The 17788-nt window shown below is 36.6% G+C and overlaps 1 protein-coding gene across 4 annotated transcripts in view; it reads right to left on the reverse strand.

Annotated features, from left to right (window-relative positions):
* Positions 1-17788, reverse strand: part of TMEM245 (transmembrane protein 245) — a 94484-nt gene that overhangs the window by 46606 nt on the left and 30090 nt on the right. For all 4 annotated transcript variants that reach the window (XM_080582270.1, XM_080582267.1, XM_080582268.1 and 1 more), the window contains 5 exons: positions 13093-13197; positions 11798-11880; positions 9660-9750; positions 8798-8896; positions 5132-5263 (listed from right to left, as the gene is read on the reverse strand). In XM_080582270.1, coding sequence (XP_080438396.1) covers positions 5132-5263; positions 8798-8896; positions 9660-9750; positions 11798-11880; positions 13093-13197 — 510 coding nt within the window. The remainder of the gene's footprint in view (positions 1-5131; positions 5264-8797; positions 8897-9659; positions 9751-11797; positions 11881-13092; positions 13198-17788) is intronic.

Here is a 17788-nt window from a genome sequence, read left to right on the forward strand (position 1 = left end):
TGTTGAACCTCATGAGGTTCGCACAGGCCCACCTCTGAAGCCTGTCAAGGAGCCTCTGGAGGGCATCCCTTCCCTCCAGCATTTCAAATAGTCTGCGAGTTTTATGCTAACTGTGCAAAACTGCAGTCCCAGAGTGTTACTGGGACTTGCTGTGTGAACAGCACCTTGATGCCACAGGTATCTCATTATGATGTGGAGTTTACAGAACAACAGCAAAGGCATTGAAAATAACGAGACAGTTTGAAAACAGAGGCCTCAGAACCACAAACAGTTCATTGATGAAGATGACATCAAAGAGAGTTAGGAAGAGACTGCTATTGCTCTACGAAAAAGCAGCAGCAACTAAGAAATGGGGTGGAGGTAAAGGCACAGGATAAGGCACCTGCCACGGTCAGAGAAAGTAATAATTCTCCAAGAATCACATAAAATATGGTCCAAAGCAGAGGTCAAGGGGTGGGAGTTGTCCAGACATGACCCAAACCATTTTATAAAAAGGACAATCTCCTTAATTTGAGGGAAGATGATGCTCCAGTTCCCGTTTCCCTACTGAAGAGCTCTTGAGCTTGATCCCCTTGACTTCTGTGACTGACGGTGGATAGCAATGCTAACTACAGGGCATCAGCACAATGCTATTCTACCCTCACAGCTACTGTTGGATATGATTGTTATAGCCTGACTACTTTGAATACATAGCAATAGCAATTAGTAGATTGTAAACCAAGTCATTAGCATTAAGTGTGCTGTTAATGAAACTTAGTCCAGTAAAATTTTGTTTTAAAGATTACAAGTGGCCTAATTTTTCAGTCTTCTAAATGTTAATCACAACCATCTTTAATTCCTACACACACACACACACATACACACAGCCCTTTTCACCCCAAGCTGCTATTGATGAGCAGTTCTCATGGACAGGGACTTGTTCAATCTCCTCAAGATCATCTGGTGGGGGCTGGTAAAGCTTCTATAGGGATATTATGTTCCTCCAGTACAGGCTGTGGTTACTTAAGTTTCCCGACAAGTTTTAGACTAAGGAGCTAATAACCTGAGTATGCATCTGCAGTTAGCTTGAATGCAGTTATCACAGGGTTCATCCTAGCCATTTACTTTGGGGTAAGCGTGGATAGTGCATTTTGGTGACTTTTGGTATGTCCTATGAAGGCAAGGGCATCTTCTGGGACTGGTCTCCAGCTGTGGAGTAAGTTGCCCCTTATGCATATCTACAATGAAAATTTCAAGACACATTTCACAAGGATGAGAAGACAGAAATAGCAGACATTAGTCATCACTGAATACAGTATCAGAAAGTGCTCAAATATTCCACTAACAGTCACAAAAACAAAAGCATTAAGTCCCAGCACTTAAGAGTTCACAGTGGTGTTTGAGTCCCACAGAAAACACCGAATCCCAGAATACTTACTAGGAAGAGTGCATGGTAGTTGAATTATTACTGAAGAATGAACTGTATTGGATATACAGTTAGGTAATTACATGAAGAAATCCTCAGGGACAGAGAAAACATTGAGATGTGTGGTAATTCATTGAAATATTTGAGCAATTGAAATTGGATGTCAGCCCAACCTGATCTGGAACATACGTGTATCAGTCATGCTAAAGGAACAGATCGAGAAACCTAACCGAGCTGAAGCTTACTGTGTATGTTTTAATGGAAGGTGTTCTGTCTTTCTGCCTGGGAAATCTCTGAATGAGATACTGGCTGCTGGTAGAATGATGAATACTCTTATGGAAAAAGCAAGATCAATTTAGGAGACATGAGCAATGTCTCCTATACCATCAAGGGAGTTTCAAGTGATCGTTCACAGATTTAGCCAGCAGCAATTTGCTTTTTCAATGTTTCAAACCTTCAAGAAATGGAGGAAAGGGTACGAATGGAAAAGCAGGAGAGTGGAGAAGAAATGAGGCTTTTTCATTTCTCAGAAATTAAATCTTAATAGCCCAGCAACATATTGTATGTTTCTTTCATCTAAAAAACTACCTTAGATGTGAGGACCCACTCCAGTCCTCTCCCCAACTAAGAACAGGATGAAATAAACCCCACTTTGAAAACATATCACTACAAAAATTAGGTTAATAACACTACCGCTTCTACTGAATCTAGAAGAATTCAAAGATGAAATGCATCAGAGCTGCTAACACCACAGCTTATAAAAAAAATGTAACCGATGATTTTGAAAAGCTTACCTTTATATTAAATCTTCAGGCAATGTACATGTTTATATAGTGAGCTACTTTAAAATAATCAAGGTCTAACTACATTAAACTAGAGCTAAATATGACTGCTATAATGAACAGCATGTTTTGAGGGTGGTACAGTGCTTTACCTGATACTCATAGTTAAACTCCTGAATTGATGCATACTGTTACAAATGAAGTAAATGCCAGCAATTCCCCAGCATAGCTATACCAGCTATTTAATTATATGCTTTCAACGCTAATATGAAAGTTTCTTCCATTATGGGAAGAGCCCGAAGAGAGACATTTCCATTTGTCTTTTTTAACATTTTTCTTTTAACAGATGCTCCTTCTCTTACTGAAGAGGATGAACACTTGCTACAATTTCTATGAATGGGAAAGAGCTTATCTCCTTCTAATTGCAATATATATATAACACTGACAAAGAGTTGTATTTTCAGAGAATACACAGTGATCTGAACTATTCTGAAATATTTCTGAAAGCCAAGGGGCTAGCACAACCTATTCTGTGGCAAACTCTAGCCATAATCTATGCATAGGTATTTATTATACACAAGTATTATAATCATTGTTTATTCTTTTCCAGAGATTGAGGAAGTCTCACTATAGCTACATATTCACACACCACTTCTTTACAGTTCTCTCTTTAACTGTTCTGTGTTTAAAAACACTGTCAAAGCAGTTTTTGGAATCTACCTTGTCTTGCTATACGCTTATGAATTGCAGGTTAGCATTGATTTCAAGCGTCCTAAAGCAGAAACATCCTACAGTTTCAATTAGAGCTAAGCCATTTAAACCTCCACCTCCAGTCTGTACAACACAACCAACCATCCAAAAAAGAAACAAAGCAGAAACCCACACAACACAATAAAACCCACAAAAATGTGAGCAAAAGCCCATGAAACAAAAAAATGAAAAACAAACTCCAAACCCCACCCTCCCCAAAACTACCCAAATGATTTAAAATATTGATCCTTCCCAGTTCAGTATGCCATTCCATGGTAACTAATTGTTCTCCAAACACTAAGGAAAAGATTTTCACTCTCTGATAAAAACATAAATCCAGAATACAGTAAAGTTCCACTGTAACCTAGGATAGGTGAAGCAACTTTCTTAGCAACATCAGACTTAAGTTAGAACTATGCTCATTTTAATCATCTCTAAGCTTTAATGACCTAGCCATGAGCACAAATCAGATTTTCATCGATTCTAATTTAAAACAGTGTAATATTTATGCAATAGATTGTTTATGAGACAGATAGCAAAGAAAATGCTACCCATAAGGATGTGAAATCAAGATTTAGAGTTGTATACTACGCGGACCAGTTTACAGTCTGTCATGGACATGAGTGTACGGAGAAAAAGGACAGGTGTTTCCCCACAGCTGATAAGTAATGGGTTCATGGATATAAACAGGAAAGCAAGCCAACTGGTGCAATTTTTTTTCCTGTACTTCTAAACAAGATTTTAGAAAATGTTAAGCACGCTAGCTAGATAAAAATTTTAATATTAATGTATTGCAGTCTTAAATATTTATTTTCTTTTCACTATTTCTTCCATTATTTTAGCCTATTTAGATTACTGAAGCACGCTTTTTATGGTTTCTGAGCACTGTTTAGCAATGGAGTAACGGAGACAGCTAGCACCTATCAAGTAGTTTAGTTTCTCCTCCTCTCCCTCTTGCCTATCAGCACATTCTGTATTTATTTTAAATGATACGCTATGGATGTTTATAACTGAGCCCCAAGCATGCAGACAAAGAATTAAGCAAATTTTCACTATTAACTGAAAAAGGTTCACTACAGTAAGAAGTTTGTCTTAACTTCTTCTTGACTTGTTTTTTAATGATAGAAACTGTAAAGATTTAAGCAGCAGTTGAGAGAAGACAAAGGACACATGCCTATCAGTTGAGACCAAGAGCTTCCTCAAGGCAAACAACTGCTTAAATTGCATCCACAGAAAACTTATGTTGCAAGTTAGATATAAATAATATTCCTTCAACATGGATAAACATTAACCTGAATATACTTCCAGATTACAATAGCTCAAGTCAAAGATGACCTGTATCAGGGACTGACTGTATGTAAAGTGCTTCAGATTCAACATCATTTTTTTAGACAAATGTAGTTGCTTCAGTTCTGATTGCTTTCAATGCTTGTTCTTTTTCTCCTAATGAGGTGAAAGGTCCAGTGCATTAATTCAGAGATTCACACAGTGTAAAATATTAATTTCATTCTCCACAGAACTTCCATAAAAGAGAAATAAGCTGCTTTCAACCCAATGAATAATAATTTGAGGAAAAAAAATACGACTACAAAACACACACACATACATTTATATATTACATATAAGCAATATATATATATATATGTATGTGTGTGTGTGTATCTCACAACCTCTTGGTCAATACATTTCTCATTTATAACCTAGACAAATGGTATTCTTTTTTTCAAAAATAAAAGCCTCCAACCCTGCACTTGCCACACATTTTACATAAAAACAAGGCTGAAGCAAACTGGTATTTGGCAAATAACAGAATTTCTAGAAGAGACAGATAAAGTAAGAACAATTCCAAACAAATGACCTCCAAGAAACAGAGGAGTAGACTACAGACTAAGAAGAATTTATCCAGCTTGAAGGTGACATAGGTGATCCTACAGCAACAATCTCACTCAGGAAGAATTCTGGCAAGCAAATATCACTGAAGATGCTGAAATCAGGAGGGCTCCCTCATCACAATTGGTTCTGTTTGTAGTATGAATATATCCTAAAGAGACTTACAAATATTACACAGGTAATCGTAAATAACACTACCAGTGTTTCCATGTACTTGCATGCCATGTCCTTAGCAGGAGTCCAAGAAGGAATTAGTATCAGTTAAAACGAGACCAATTTGGTAATAAGAGTAAACAATACATACCGAAAGAAATGTTTCAATGTTATCATGAACAAATGAAGCAACATCTTGCCAGTCCAGAATATCACCAAGCCAGCTGTTCTGACGATTTATGTGCCATTTGTGTCCTTTGTGTCTTCCAGAATGTGTTACATTCTTAAAGAAAAAGACAAAGATGCAAGGATACCAGACGTGAATAACTTAATAAATGTGAAAGCCAAAGATTTTCTTAATGAGTAACATGTCCAACATGCATCTAAATAGTCAGACCTGCTTTAATTGGCATCCTCAAAAATACCTAGAAGAAATAACGCATTTCTCTGTACAACTGAAAAACTAAAAGCTGACGGAAGGCTGTAGTTAATTATCCCGTGTGAGTGCAGTTCTGCACATCGTACCGATTCATCTCGGTTAAACATCAGCTTCACAGCCTGAGACAACGGTATCTATCTTGCTCTTTATGAAAGCACACAAGAGGTAACGATTTCAGTTACTGCCTACATAATTTACTGTTTGTAACATATAACTTCTTCCAGTACAGCCCACAAAGAACAATACGAGAAGCTGCCAAAACAACTAGTTTCCTCATAATTAGCGTCTGCTTTTCCATTGGCAACATTCAGTCACGCAGAAGTTAAAAACTAAACTGAAAGCATGGAGGATTTCTTATGACTATACAGGTTTGTAACTGCGACACAGCAAGAGCACAGAAAATGGTCATAAACACAACGGCTAGTTACTTAGGTGGCTTGACCCTAATTACGAAGTTGTCTATTCTGCAGCTGAACCACACGTGAACACAATCTAATATGAGACTATTTGACTCAGTCTGGGACTGTAACAAGAGTTTCAAAGAAGGATGCCACAATTATACAGCTAGAAAATACAAGCCAACCTGTTGATTAAAACAGATCTCATCCCAATCTTCTATTGTAAGAGACCCTCTCAAGCTCTTAACTCTGATGTTTATACAAGCATCCCTCTACTTCTGTTAGAATTTTCCAGAACTCTAACCTTATTCTGCATTCAAAATGACATTATCTTTTTCTGACATATATAGCAAGTTATTATTCTGAGTGAAGTCCCTGCACTGATTTATATGGATCAATCTCTTGCCCCAGGCAACAAGCGATAGGACAAGAGGAAATGGCCTCAAGTTGCATCAGGGGAGGTTTTGGTTGGATGTTAGGAGAACTTTCTTCACTGAAAGAGTTGTGCGGATTGGAATAGGCTGCCCAGGGAAGTGTTTCAGTCACCATCCCTGGAGGTCTTCAAGAAACGTATAGATGTGGAGCTTAGTAGCATGGTTTAGTGGCGGACTTTTCAGTGCTAGGTTAAAGGTTGGACTAGCTGATCTTAGAGGTCTTTTCCAACCTGAACGATTCTATGATTATATTTTCTGTTTACTACCAATTCTCCCTAGACACACTGTTACATTTTACGATGCACAATTAGCAAAGTTGTTTAACAATCCACAGCAATGCAGAGATCTCTCTTCTAAGGCTGACAGCTTATTTAGAGCAGAAAAATGCAAATAGTCAAAAATCTACCTACAATAAGCCTTTTGTATTTGTACACTATGAGAAATCTATTTTCCGTTCATCTAGTTCTATTTTCAAAGACTATTCTAGCTATTAACCAGCAGGATTGTGTATCACTTGCAGTTTTGTTTTTTTTTTAATATTGTTAATGCCCACTTCAAATTCACTGTTATTCAGCAATTACACTGCAGTAGCACCTACGGCCTTTTAAATAGAGGATTCAAGGAAATTGTCAACTGATTCCTCTAACAAATTTACTAATCTTAAAACACAACAAAACAAAACACTTCACATCTGAATAGACTAGCAAGACTAGTTCTCCCCGAAGGCAACAATTCAATTGCATTTATGCCCTCATCTTCCAAGTGATTTATGCTTCTGTCATTATTTTACTTCAATGAGTACAGAGCCTCAATGGTAATTAATCTCTCACAACATCTTTGGAACCTTTTAAAATATACACCATTTGCTACCTACTGATCTTTTCAGAAAGTCGAAGTTACTGGTTGAATTAACATTTTGTTGGCAATTCCTCCTCAACTCTGTAACTGTCAAGGAATAGCATCACCTGAGCTTGGGTTCTTCAGTCACCTACAGGCTACAGCAACACTATGTAGGCCTCAGAATGAAGCGTGATTATTACGCTCATGCAACTGAAACGATGGGGAGCTTGATAGCTTTACTGAGACTGTTAGATACTATACAGATGTTTTGCATACTGGAATTTAGCTTACATCCAGTTCACTCATTTTCAGATACTCTGAAGGACCCCACAAGGCTACTACAGTATTAAGAGGGAAATAGCCAGGTGGAAATTACCCAGGAAAGACATGTAAGTGAACATGGGCTGTGACAGAAAGGGTAAGATCAGAAACTGAACCTGGAGCAGCAGATAAACAGCTGCAGCCCAGTGTGCCAGTGCTAGCACAGGGTTTTGAGCGTGCAACAAGGGGAACAGACTTCAAAATCATATGCAGGGAGCATCAATGTGCTCCTGCAGCTCTTTCTGCCCTTTTGACTCCTGGAAAAGCTGCTTGCTACTCTGCTCTACCAGAAGAGTATCTACAAGACCACAGCCTCATAGTTTTCTCTTAAATAACAAACTCCAGGGAAGGAATCAAAAAACAATTCACAGAGATGTGACCTGTGCTGCATACTGCAGCAACAAGGTACTCCTCCAGCACGTTCTGCTGAACCACGCAGTGCCAGGGTGCATCTGACATACAGCTTACAACAGTAAAAGCCTAAGTTTATCAGTATTAGCTGTATCAAAAGTACACAATTTTGGGGTTGAGTATTCAACACTGACTACTCCTAAGTGCTTAATGCAAACAAAATGTCCTCTAGATGTAACTTTTATTTCTCCTCAGCAGTTTCATATTCCCCAACAGCATCGTGTAGTCTACCACATGATCTTCATGCTTCTGACAGCATTATCTTGTCAGAAGAAACAACCGATTCCTTCCCCTACTATTTTTGTCACAATACTCAAAACTCTTACTTCTTTTAATGCAAGATCTTCTTCAAACTTCAGAAGTACTTTAGAAGTGACTGCGTAAAGAAAAGTTAGTAAGCTGTAACTGCAATTATTTAAATATAGGGAAGTATTTCAGGGGTATGACTTTTGGATTTTGTTATTTCCATTGCACCATGGCTAATGAATTGCTTACTTTTTCCTTTACAGGCAAACAGCACTGACAGCATAAAAATGATTTAACTCTTATGAACTTTTCAAGATTCAGTGTGCAGAACCCAGTTTTGGCATTCATAAAAATGCATTTAAAGTAATGTGAAAGGACAACTTCTTTCTAAAAATTTCAAATCAATAGAAGTTACAGAAATCAGGCAGAATACCAGCTTTTTCCTAACCCCTCAAGATCACAAAAATTCAACAGAATGCTCTAAACTACAAAATACTAAATATAAAAAGTGAACACAGTATACATTAAATTGCTAATATTGCATTTTATAATACATAATTGTATACACATAAGGACATAGTTCTGAATGTACTCAAACTGTAGCTGTAGAATGAGCTTTTTTAAAAAAATAATTTTCTGTTATTATGATCTTTACTCAGTACTCCAAGCTTTTTACTAATCTCTCTAAGTGACAGTTTCTATAAATATGATTTAAGTAAGTTACCCACCTTCACAAACCAAGAGTGATAAAGCCTGTCCCAGAGCTCTAGCACTTGCTTTTCAATCACAGCGGTGTTGTTCACTTTTTCTCCTAAAATCTTATGGAGCTGAAACATACAGAAATCCTTTATTACAAGGGACAGAATGAAGCTGGCATCTACTGACAAACTCAAAGCTAGACGAATCACACTGAACTGTCAGTAAAGGCATGGCCCAAATCCACATAATTGGAAAAACTGAGTATTACTATGGAATACACTCTTCAGACCAACATGGTTCATAACAAAGATTTTATCTGTAAAAAACATTCTGCCACACTAAGCTCAGGCTTCTATCTACACTGAAAAACTAATACAGTCTCTAAAATGCTTAATCCAAAATCTTACTCATAGTAAACATTCAAATTATTTGAGATGTGTGCTAGATATCAAAATGCATATGGCAAATCCTCCTGAAGAACATAAACTTAAAATTAAATAAATAACACGTCAATCTACCACGCGTAGCCCACACAGAAACTAGAATACTAGCAGTAGGAAAAAAAAAAGTACATTTTCTAAAATTGGACAGCTACAACCAGATGAAAAAAATTACTCATCTTTGTTTGATGTATTTTCACTGGCAGTCTTATTAAAATGATAGACTTTTTTCAGCTGTTATAAAAAAAATATTCCTCCAAGCACAAAGACTACTGAAACCACTCCCACCCTTCCTTCCCTCACAGACTAAAGATTAGAAAGACTAGATCCGTTAAAAAAACAGCTAACCACATAGAAAAGGAACCCTGAGAAAACCTTTTTATTTCTTTTTCCCTTTTATGAAATACACAAAACCAACACATTAAAAAAGGCAGGGGGACCTTGTTCTTACCTTATGCGTAATCCACTCTCGGCCATACTGATATACATTATTAGCTGCTGAGTTGAGCGCCTTCTGAATAACCTGGGCTTCGGGGAGCCAGCTGTTTTGTTTTGTTTTAAAGAAGGAAGACAAAGTTAATTGTTACATATTTTACTCATTTCATTATACCTGAAACACAATACAAATTAACATATTGAAACAACAACAAACAGCTAAGGTTAAATACTTATAAACATATTGCAACTAGACAATTTTGTTGTACATGTCAAAGAGCAGACTTTTTAATAAGCAAAGCAAAACTCAATCTAGGGCACGTCATTACATTTGTAATTCACTAAGGTTCCTGAAACCTTAGTTCAATTCATATCTCAATTTTTTCAAAAAGAGACCCTTATTCATATTATGTTCTCATAAATTTTCCTAGCTTTCTAGCTTTCTGACAATACTATGTAAACCAATCTTTTTTAGTTGCAAAGACAACCTTCTGAATTATGAGCTGAATGCTAATTGTTAATGTTGTTTCCCTGCATAAGGAACAGGATGAAGCAATAGGTTGGAGCGCTAGTTACTTCCAAGTATCTACAAAGCTATCCACTCATACCTATCTTCAGGGATTCCTGTCACTTTCAAGTAGTGGACCCACTGAATTGACAGCATTTCAGCACTTTTGAATACAGGGCAAACATTCCCCGTTTTGACTTTCTACAGCTTGATTTAATGACTGTACTGCAGACCTTCAAAAAAAAAAAAAAAAGCAAACCCAAACTGCTGCATTTGTTCACCTAACTCAACACAGAAGCCTTTCTGCCCATGTAACTCTTCAGGAATGTTCTCCACAGGATTTCAAAGACATTTAAGTCACTTGTCTCTAAATATAATGTAAACATCAAGCTCCGAAAGCTGACTGAAGCTTGATAGATTTGACAGGACATATTTATTTCTATTAAAAGATATTGTAAATAAACATTTTAACTAAAATTCTGCTAATTACTCAGCTAGAACTCCGGTATTTTCATTATGTGAATATGCTTCAGTCAAACTTGATTTACCTTCGTCCTACTTATTCCCATCCTATAGCAAAATGGGAAGGCCAAACAATAGAAGAGATGCCATGAAGGAATAATCAAGAGAAAACACTTTACAATGTTTATGATTAAGTATTTTTAAAATACTTTATTATAGCATTTATCAATTATATCATTTTATTTCTGTTTTTGAAAGCTTCCCTTGCTCTTAGAACACAGCATGCAGTTTCTTTTGATCCGATTAAACTGTTGTTGCTTTTGTCTAGAAGGTGCTCTTGAAAAAAAGTCAACTATTTTTTCCCCATGAAGTGCCTGGACTCACCTTCACTCAAGGTCTGTTTAGCTGAGGCAGAACAAAAGTAAACCTGAACAACCCTCCTTCAAAACCACACTCCTTCAGTCTTACCTATTTCCACTCTGCTGTTCATGCAATCAGTTTGCTCAGTAGGCCACCCTTGTTTTTTTCTCTATGTTCATTTCTTTCATAATCTTCTCCCTCCCTTAACATTTACCTGGCTTTTTTCTTTAATCATTACATATATCACATCTACAGTCTTCCCACTATATATAATACACATCTACTCTCGACAGAAACAGCCTTTCCTAAGCAATTCATACCAAACTTTTCCCATCCACCATTCTTCTTTCCACCCTTGAACTCTTTTTCAGTTCATTCCAGAAGTATTTCTTTCAACTTCTATTCTGTCAAAGGCATTGTGCAGCCAGCTTTCTACATTGAAAAAATATTTCAGCTCGCAGCTCACAATCTTTTAGAGCAATCTTTCCTATTACTTTTCTTTTCCAGGTAAAAGCAAAAGGAATATTGGCCTCTTTATTCTCGGCACCATGCACGCTTTTCTCCAAAACTGTAACTTGAGAAGTTTATACAGCTGTCCTTCTCCACCAAAGTCCAAACAGTTCTCAGATCAGATACCAAGAGTCTCTTCCAGAATGACGCATAAACACTGCTGCGGCCTAAGAGTTCAGCTTTTACATCTGCCTGCAACAGTTACTCCCATTTCTGTTCACCTTGGGGACTTTTTACGTTAAAGAAAAATGTTAACAGCACCTGGAAGCTTGTTTATCCACCCTATACTATTTGTTTAACTTCAGCATTCTTACTTTGCCCATTCTGGGTGACTGGCTACTGTCTCATTGATCAAGCTGCTTGTGACTTGAATCATGTGAACGCTCTCTTGATGTACCTAAATTAAATACAGAGAGAAGAAATGTTATGTAATGCAAACTAGAACTCTACCTATAGTCAGAGAGCTTGTGATACATTTAAAGAATAATTCTTGCAACACAATCCATTATGAAGAATGAAGTGCCATTAACCCAGAAAAACAATCAATACAATAAACAGCACTCTGTTCTGACAATTTTGGTCATGCACTGTGTAACTAGTAATGGCAAATGGAGATTTGAACCTTAGCTCATCAGTGAAAAAAAAAACCTAACAATACAGCTGTGCTGTCAAAGGAAGTACTAAACTACAAAGCATAGTTTCAGATATATCTTTTAAAGCCAAGGATCAAAGAAGTATAAAAATTAATGAATGCTCAGCTCTGATATGACCAACCATACAATGAAGTGCGTCAGTAAATTCTTTCTTCAGTAAGAATGATAAAAGACTCCACATATAAATACCTTAATGCTCCTTTTATGAATGTAAGGAAGCTTTAGGCTGGAATGTTTGCACAGCTTTTAAAGCTTTCGATTTTAAGTACTTGACAATATGTAAGCCTACATTTTGGAAAAAGGAGACTAACATCAGAACCCATCTGATTTTTGTTCCATAACTGTATGCAAGCGAAACATTCAGTCTCCATTGACTATTTCCAGTATGAATTACAGCTCCAAAAAAAAAAAAGGAAAAAAAAAAGGAAAAAAGGGGAAAGAGAGACATGAGTGACCTCTTCTGGTGAGAAAAGAAACAGCTACAAACCAAAAATCAATTGCAATGAACATCTCTCAAGAATCTCAGCACATTTAAAATTGAAATGGGATAGCATGAGGTTATTACAGGCAATTATACAAACAAATGGACAAATACACCTTAAGCATTCTGCAAATAAGTTTTTGATGCAAGGTAAATTAAGAAGAACAAAATTCTAAGTAGCTCTGCCATTGACTAACCAGATGCAAAACCAAACTGTAATATATAAGCTAGCAATTGTATTATCAGAATAAATTTCACATTTCAAAATCTCTCTATATTGGTTTTGTCTCTATATAAATACAAATATATATTTTTATCATTCCAACATTTTTTAATATAATGAGTTCAACTACAGAACATTTAATTGCTAAATATTTCAAAAAAGTTCTTTATGCTACACAATTTTGCATAAATATCAGTAACTCATTCAGTTTTTACAATGAGCTCTATGATTACATTCCTTAGAGCACTGTACCTTTGCAGTAAGGAGCAGGGCTAGCAGAAGGGTTCCTATTACTAGCAAAAATATTATGAAAATGCTGATTATTTTATCTAGCATTTTCTCCAACCACACGATCATCTGTGCAGAAAAAAAAAAGAGAAAAAACAAATCATGGCATATAAATCAATCCGTAATGAAAGCAATGTTAGATGCTATTTGACGGTATTGTTATTTTTATTTACAACCAGGGTGCAAAAATCAGGCTCTAATAAAACAGCATTAATGCCAAAGCTCTGAGATGAACAATTAACAAGCAATGTTAGCATGATTAAAGTCATGGTATGACATGTGATTTTGCAAACAACATTTACACAGTACCACAAGACACAGCAAGCTCTTTGCAAAGCAAGCAGTAATTCAACATTTACTTAACAGACCTAACAAGGCTAGCACTCATCTCAATTACGACCCTAGAATTTGTCTGTTTCTTGTCCTTTACCACTTGGCAGCTTACAGACACTATTTGCATAGCAGTTAACAAGTTTAAGAAGTTTACACGGAAGCTAACAAGGTATACCATAAAGTACAACCATGACTTTTGAATCTGAATAAGCTAGTAGCCCTCTAAATGACTACAGATATATTTCTGCAAATAATGAGATTTTTAAAGCTGCTTATCACCTTCTGAACTGAAAAGGGACTGGAGGTTTTCTAAATTATTAAAGATCAGGGCAATTATTGTGCACTAGATATTCCATCTACTTTCAATCTTGAAAGGATTCTCAGTATTATAAACATGAATCAGCTAAATCTACTGATAGAGGGAACAGACGTATTTGTTCTTCTGCTGGTTCGTGGAAAGGCACATTCTGCACACGTGCACAAGTAACAGCGATACCACTTCAGATTAGAGATATTCTGCTGATGTCATTCAGAACAAAACTGCTCCACTATGTGACTACACAGTGCAAGCTGAGCTTTATCTCATACACCAATTGACTGTTTACCTAAAAAGTTGTGAAAGCTCATGCAAGTATGACCAAGCACATTTTTCTAGCTTCTGTGGTTCAAACACCAAGGCTATTTTTATTCCACCTGGCATTACTGCAGAAAAAATAAAGCTGTAAAATTTGAGCTTTAAGAGAGCTAACTAAGGTCATCAACAATGTGCGGGAGAAAAAGATATTTTTAAGTGAGCACAAATTAAATATTCAGTGATTAGGACAATAGCTTATCGGTTAGAGCTCTTCCAAAACTACTAAGCTTGCTGATGGTTTACATTATTTTTTTCCTCCTTACTTGCCATATCCCTACATGTAAAATTGGCCCCAAAACAGAAGTTATATCTCCTATTTGAAAAAAATAGGAAGGATTTTTTTCCATGAGCAAATCCTGAAACATCTAAGCAGTTAATGTACATTAAGTTTTTTTTGTTTGTTTTCTTTTTAACTGCAAATTTTTACAACCAACTCCTGGCTTGATCTGAATTGTCACAACAATTACATTCAGTGTTTTAGAGCTGTTCAAAATACTGAAAAAAGCAAGAAGAAATCAAAATCATATTAAAAGAAACTAGTGCTGAGCTAGCAAGTTTCTGTAACAAAATCTACACGACCTGCAGAAAGGAATCTGCAAAATATTATGCCTTGGATATTTTTAACATTTCTCCCCATCGCTGAAGTATTTCTGCCATCAGAAATGCCTTGTCACTGCTGGGGGGGAGACTGCCTGCCTGTAGCAATAACACAGCTTTCTGAAAAATTCTGACTAGTCTGTACCTGGTCTGTTACCTTTTTGGAAATAAGACTGAAAACAGGATTTGCTGTGCCCTTCCGAACTTCAAATACAGCTAAGGATTAAGCAAGAGAAGCAAAAATAAAAGCCCCTGCTTTAAAGTTTGGAAATAAAAACTATCCCTGAAAAACACCAGATGGCCAGGGAAGGGAAACTTTTTGACATGGGCTTCAAACTGAAGACATAAATAATTAAAGCTGCCCTTGTTATTTCTTAAAGTAAAAACTAATTGCTAATTACTGTCTAAGTTAGAGAGAAAAGAAACCCAGTAGTTAGTGTTACATATAGCACTTGAACCATCCTCATTGAGGGGCATCCAACAGAAGTAATCTCGGTGCAGCCGAGGATGGATGCTTTAGGTGTTCCAGCATGGTAGCAACTACTAGAAGAAGACAAAGTTCCCAAAGACCAGGATTGAGGACTCTCTCAACTGGAACACCACCAGCAGGGATCTCTTCTTGATGATCCTGACTGTAGGTTGCCTATACTGCCACTGAGGTGCAGCACATGTTAAGCCTGAATTACCTTTAATCTAGTTAACAAAGTAATGGCAGTGGTGATGCTGCACTAGCACAGGCAGAAACCTCAGCCATGCAAGCCCACCAAGCTAAACAACTGGTATACAGAAATCAGAGGAGAGAATCTGAACTAGACTGAGTATGGAAGAAGTAAAAGCATATCCACAACATTAACTTAGGGCTATGTTTACTCCCTCTCTAATTTACTTGCTATCAAACCTCCCTTCCTTCCTCTGCGTTTACCCACAATACTTCCGTAGGAAGCACTCACCCTGGCACACTTGTGCTAAATAATTCATAGCTACTAACTTAGTACTGCATGTAAACAAGAAAGTTAAATCCCTGCGTGCTTGTACTTACCACCGAATCAGGTCCTCCCTTTACATCTTTTCTGTAAATCGTGGACACGCACACACAAATACAAACATGTACTGACTAAATGCTAATCATCAGCCAGAGATCAAGTTTTAAATTCAGTTCAAAGCTTCTTCATCTAAAGGTTAGTCAACAGCAGAAAGCTGATGCTGCCACAACATCCAAAATTACGCAAAAGTAAGGAAAGCCAGGCTCCTAAGCTACAGAAGGTCACACTTGTAAAACCAAACTGAAACATTACTGAGTTGTGATAAACTGAACACAAAAAGCTATCTTTAATTGTCAAGGTTTTGGAGGGAAAGGTATAAATTTTTATATATATTTTAATTTTTAAAATTTAGCTCAAGGCAGAAAGAAGCTTTTAAGCTAAATTGCATTCTGTTAAAATGCTTCTCAATAATCTGTAAGTACTGCTTGCTCTCAACTTTCAGATAATGATACTAACCCTATTACACTGAGCTGCAATAAAAGTTCTGCTCATGCTTAGCATCCAGGAATCATGCTATCTGAACAGGATCCCTATGTTATGCAGCATGATACATCATCTATGAATTATGTTTTCATGTCCTCACACTGCATAGCCATCCAAACTTTTTTTTTTTAATCATTTCACCTACTGCATTACACACACAGTGAAACATACCTGGATATCTACTCCATTTTCAGTTAAATCTACACAAAATTACAAGAACTATTTTTTAAATAACAGTTTTACCACCTATCAGCATTTTTTCCATAATTCTTTTTAGCCATTAGACTTGTTAACATTCCCCTTTAGTTCCCTTAATATTTGATAACATCTTATTGATACCACTTGGTAAGAATGAGGGGAAGCCTGTAATCACAACACATCCCAGGACTATGCTGAAGCGAACCAGATGAGTACTTAAGTTAGAAAAGCTGGAGAACAAGCTATATGAGGTCTCAAGTCTACTCATACCGATGTCCCTCCAACAGCAACAGCTTTTAGTAATTCTTTATAAAGACGCTTGCCATGTTCATGAAGAACCAATCACGCTATCCCAATGGAACCTATTCTCGTCTTTGGGGCATATATGCCACGTTAAATATAATTATGTATTACTCTTGTTTGACAAAAAAAAAGTTTCAAGCAGGAAGGAAAAAAAAGCTAACATTTATCACCAGCAGCCACAATCAACTATCACTTCAAATTCTGCTGTCTCTACGTGGCATATTTTCACTTTCTCAGTGGATTATCAGAAACTCATGCTAGTCTTCAAGAAAGTACTTCCCTTCAGAGAAGCAAAAACGAGGAAGACACAAAGCAACCTTTTAACTGAATCCACTGTTCTGTGTTACTAGTCTTCTCTTTGCCTCTGGTAGAGTATGATTTTTAAAATATAATTAAAAACAACAACAACAACAACAAATTAACTCAGGAATTAATGGAATATTTCATTGTTTTGTTTTTTTCATCATGATTGTAGTGCTATTGCTACTTGCTCATTGTGCACTGAAGAGTCAGCACTGCATGTAACACTAACGAGCCCTCAGGATCTCCTCCTATGGAACTGTAAAGCAAAGCAGTAGTTTCCAAAATAACTCCAAGGAACTTAAAAAAAAAAAACTTTTAAGAAGCTATACCTACAGGTTTTTGCCCAATAATGTGAACCTCTGAACAAACAAACAGAAGTATTTTAGAGTTCAAAGCAATTACAGTGAAATCATGTTTACCAAACAAACCAATAACCAATCAAAAATTTTATGAAGGATTATGGGTGTACATACTTATTGATCATAAACCACTCACATAGCAGAAACATTTCTAAGCTGGAAAATAAAAAATGCAACCTTAAAACAACCAAACTATATTCAAGGGCAAAAGAAAATTCAAAGTTTGCCCTTTCAGTGGACAATTACAACTGAATGATAAAGCAAGCTACTCTACCTTCTCATTCACAAACACAGAAACACTCCCAGTAATATAACCCTGAGCTGACTGATTAACTATGGAAAAAGAAAATCTAACTTGCTCAATTCATTATGGCTACTCAGCCGATGTGCTACTTCAATCAGAATCA

This window comes from Anser brachyrhynchus (assembly GCF_964034855.1).
Source record: "Anser brachyrhynchus genome assembly, chromosome: 2".
Lineage (NCBI taxonomy): Eukaryota > Metazoa > Chordata > Aves > Anseriformes > Anatidae > Anser > Anser brachyrhynchus.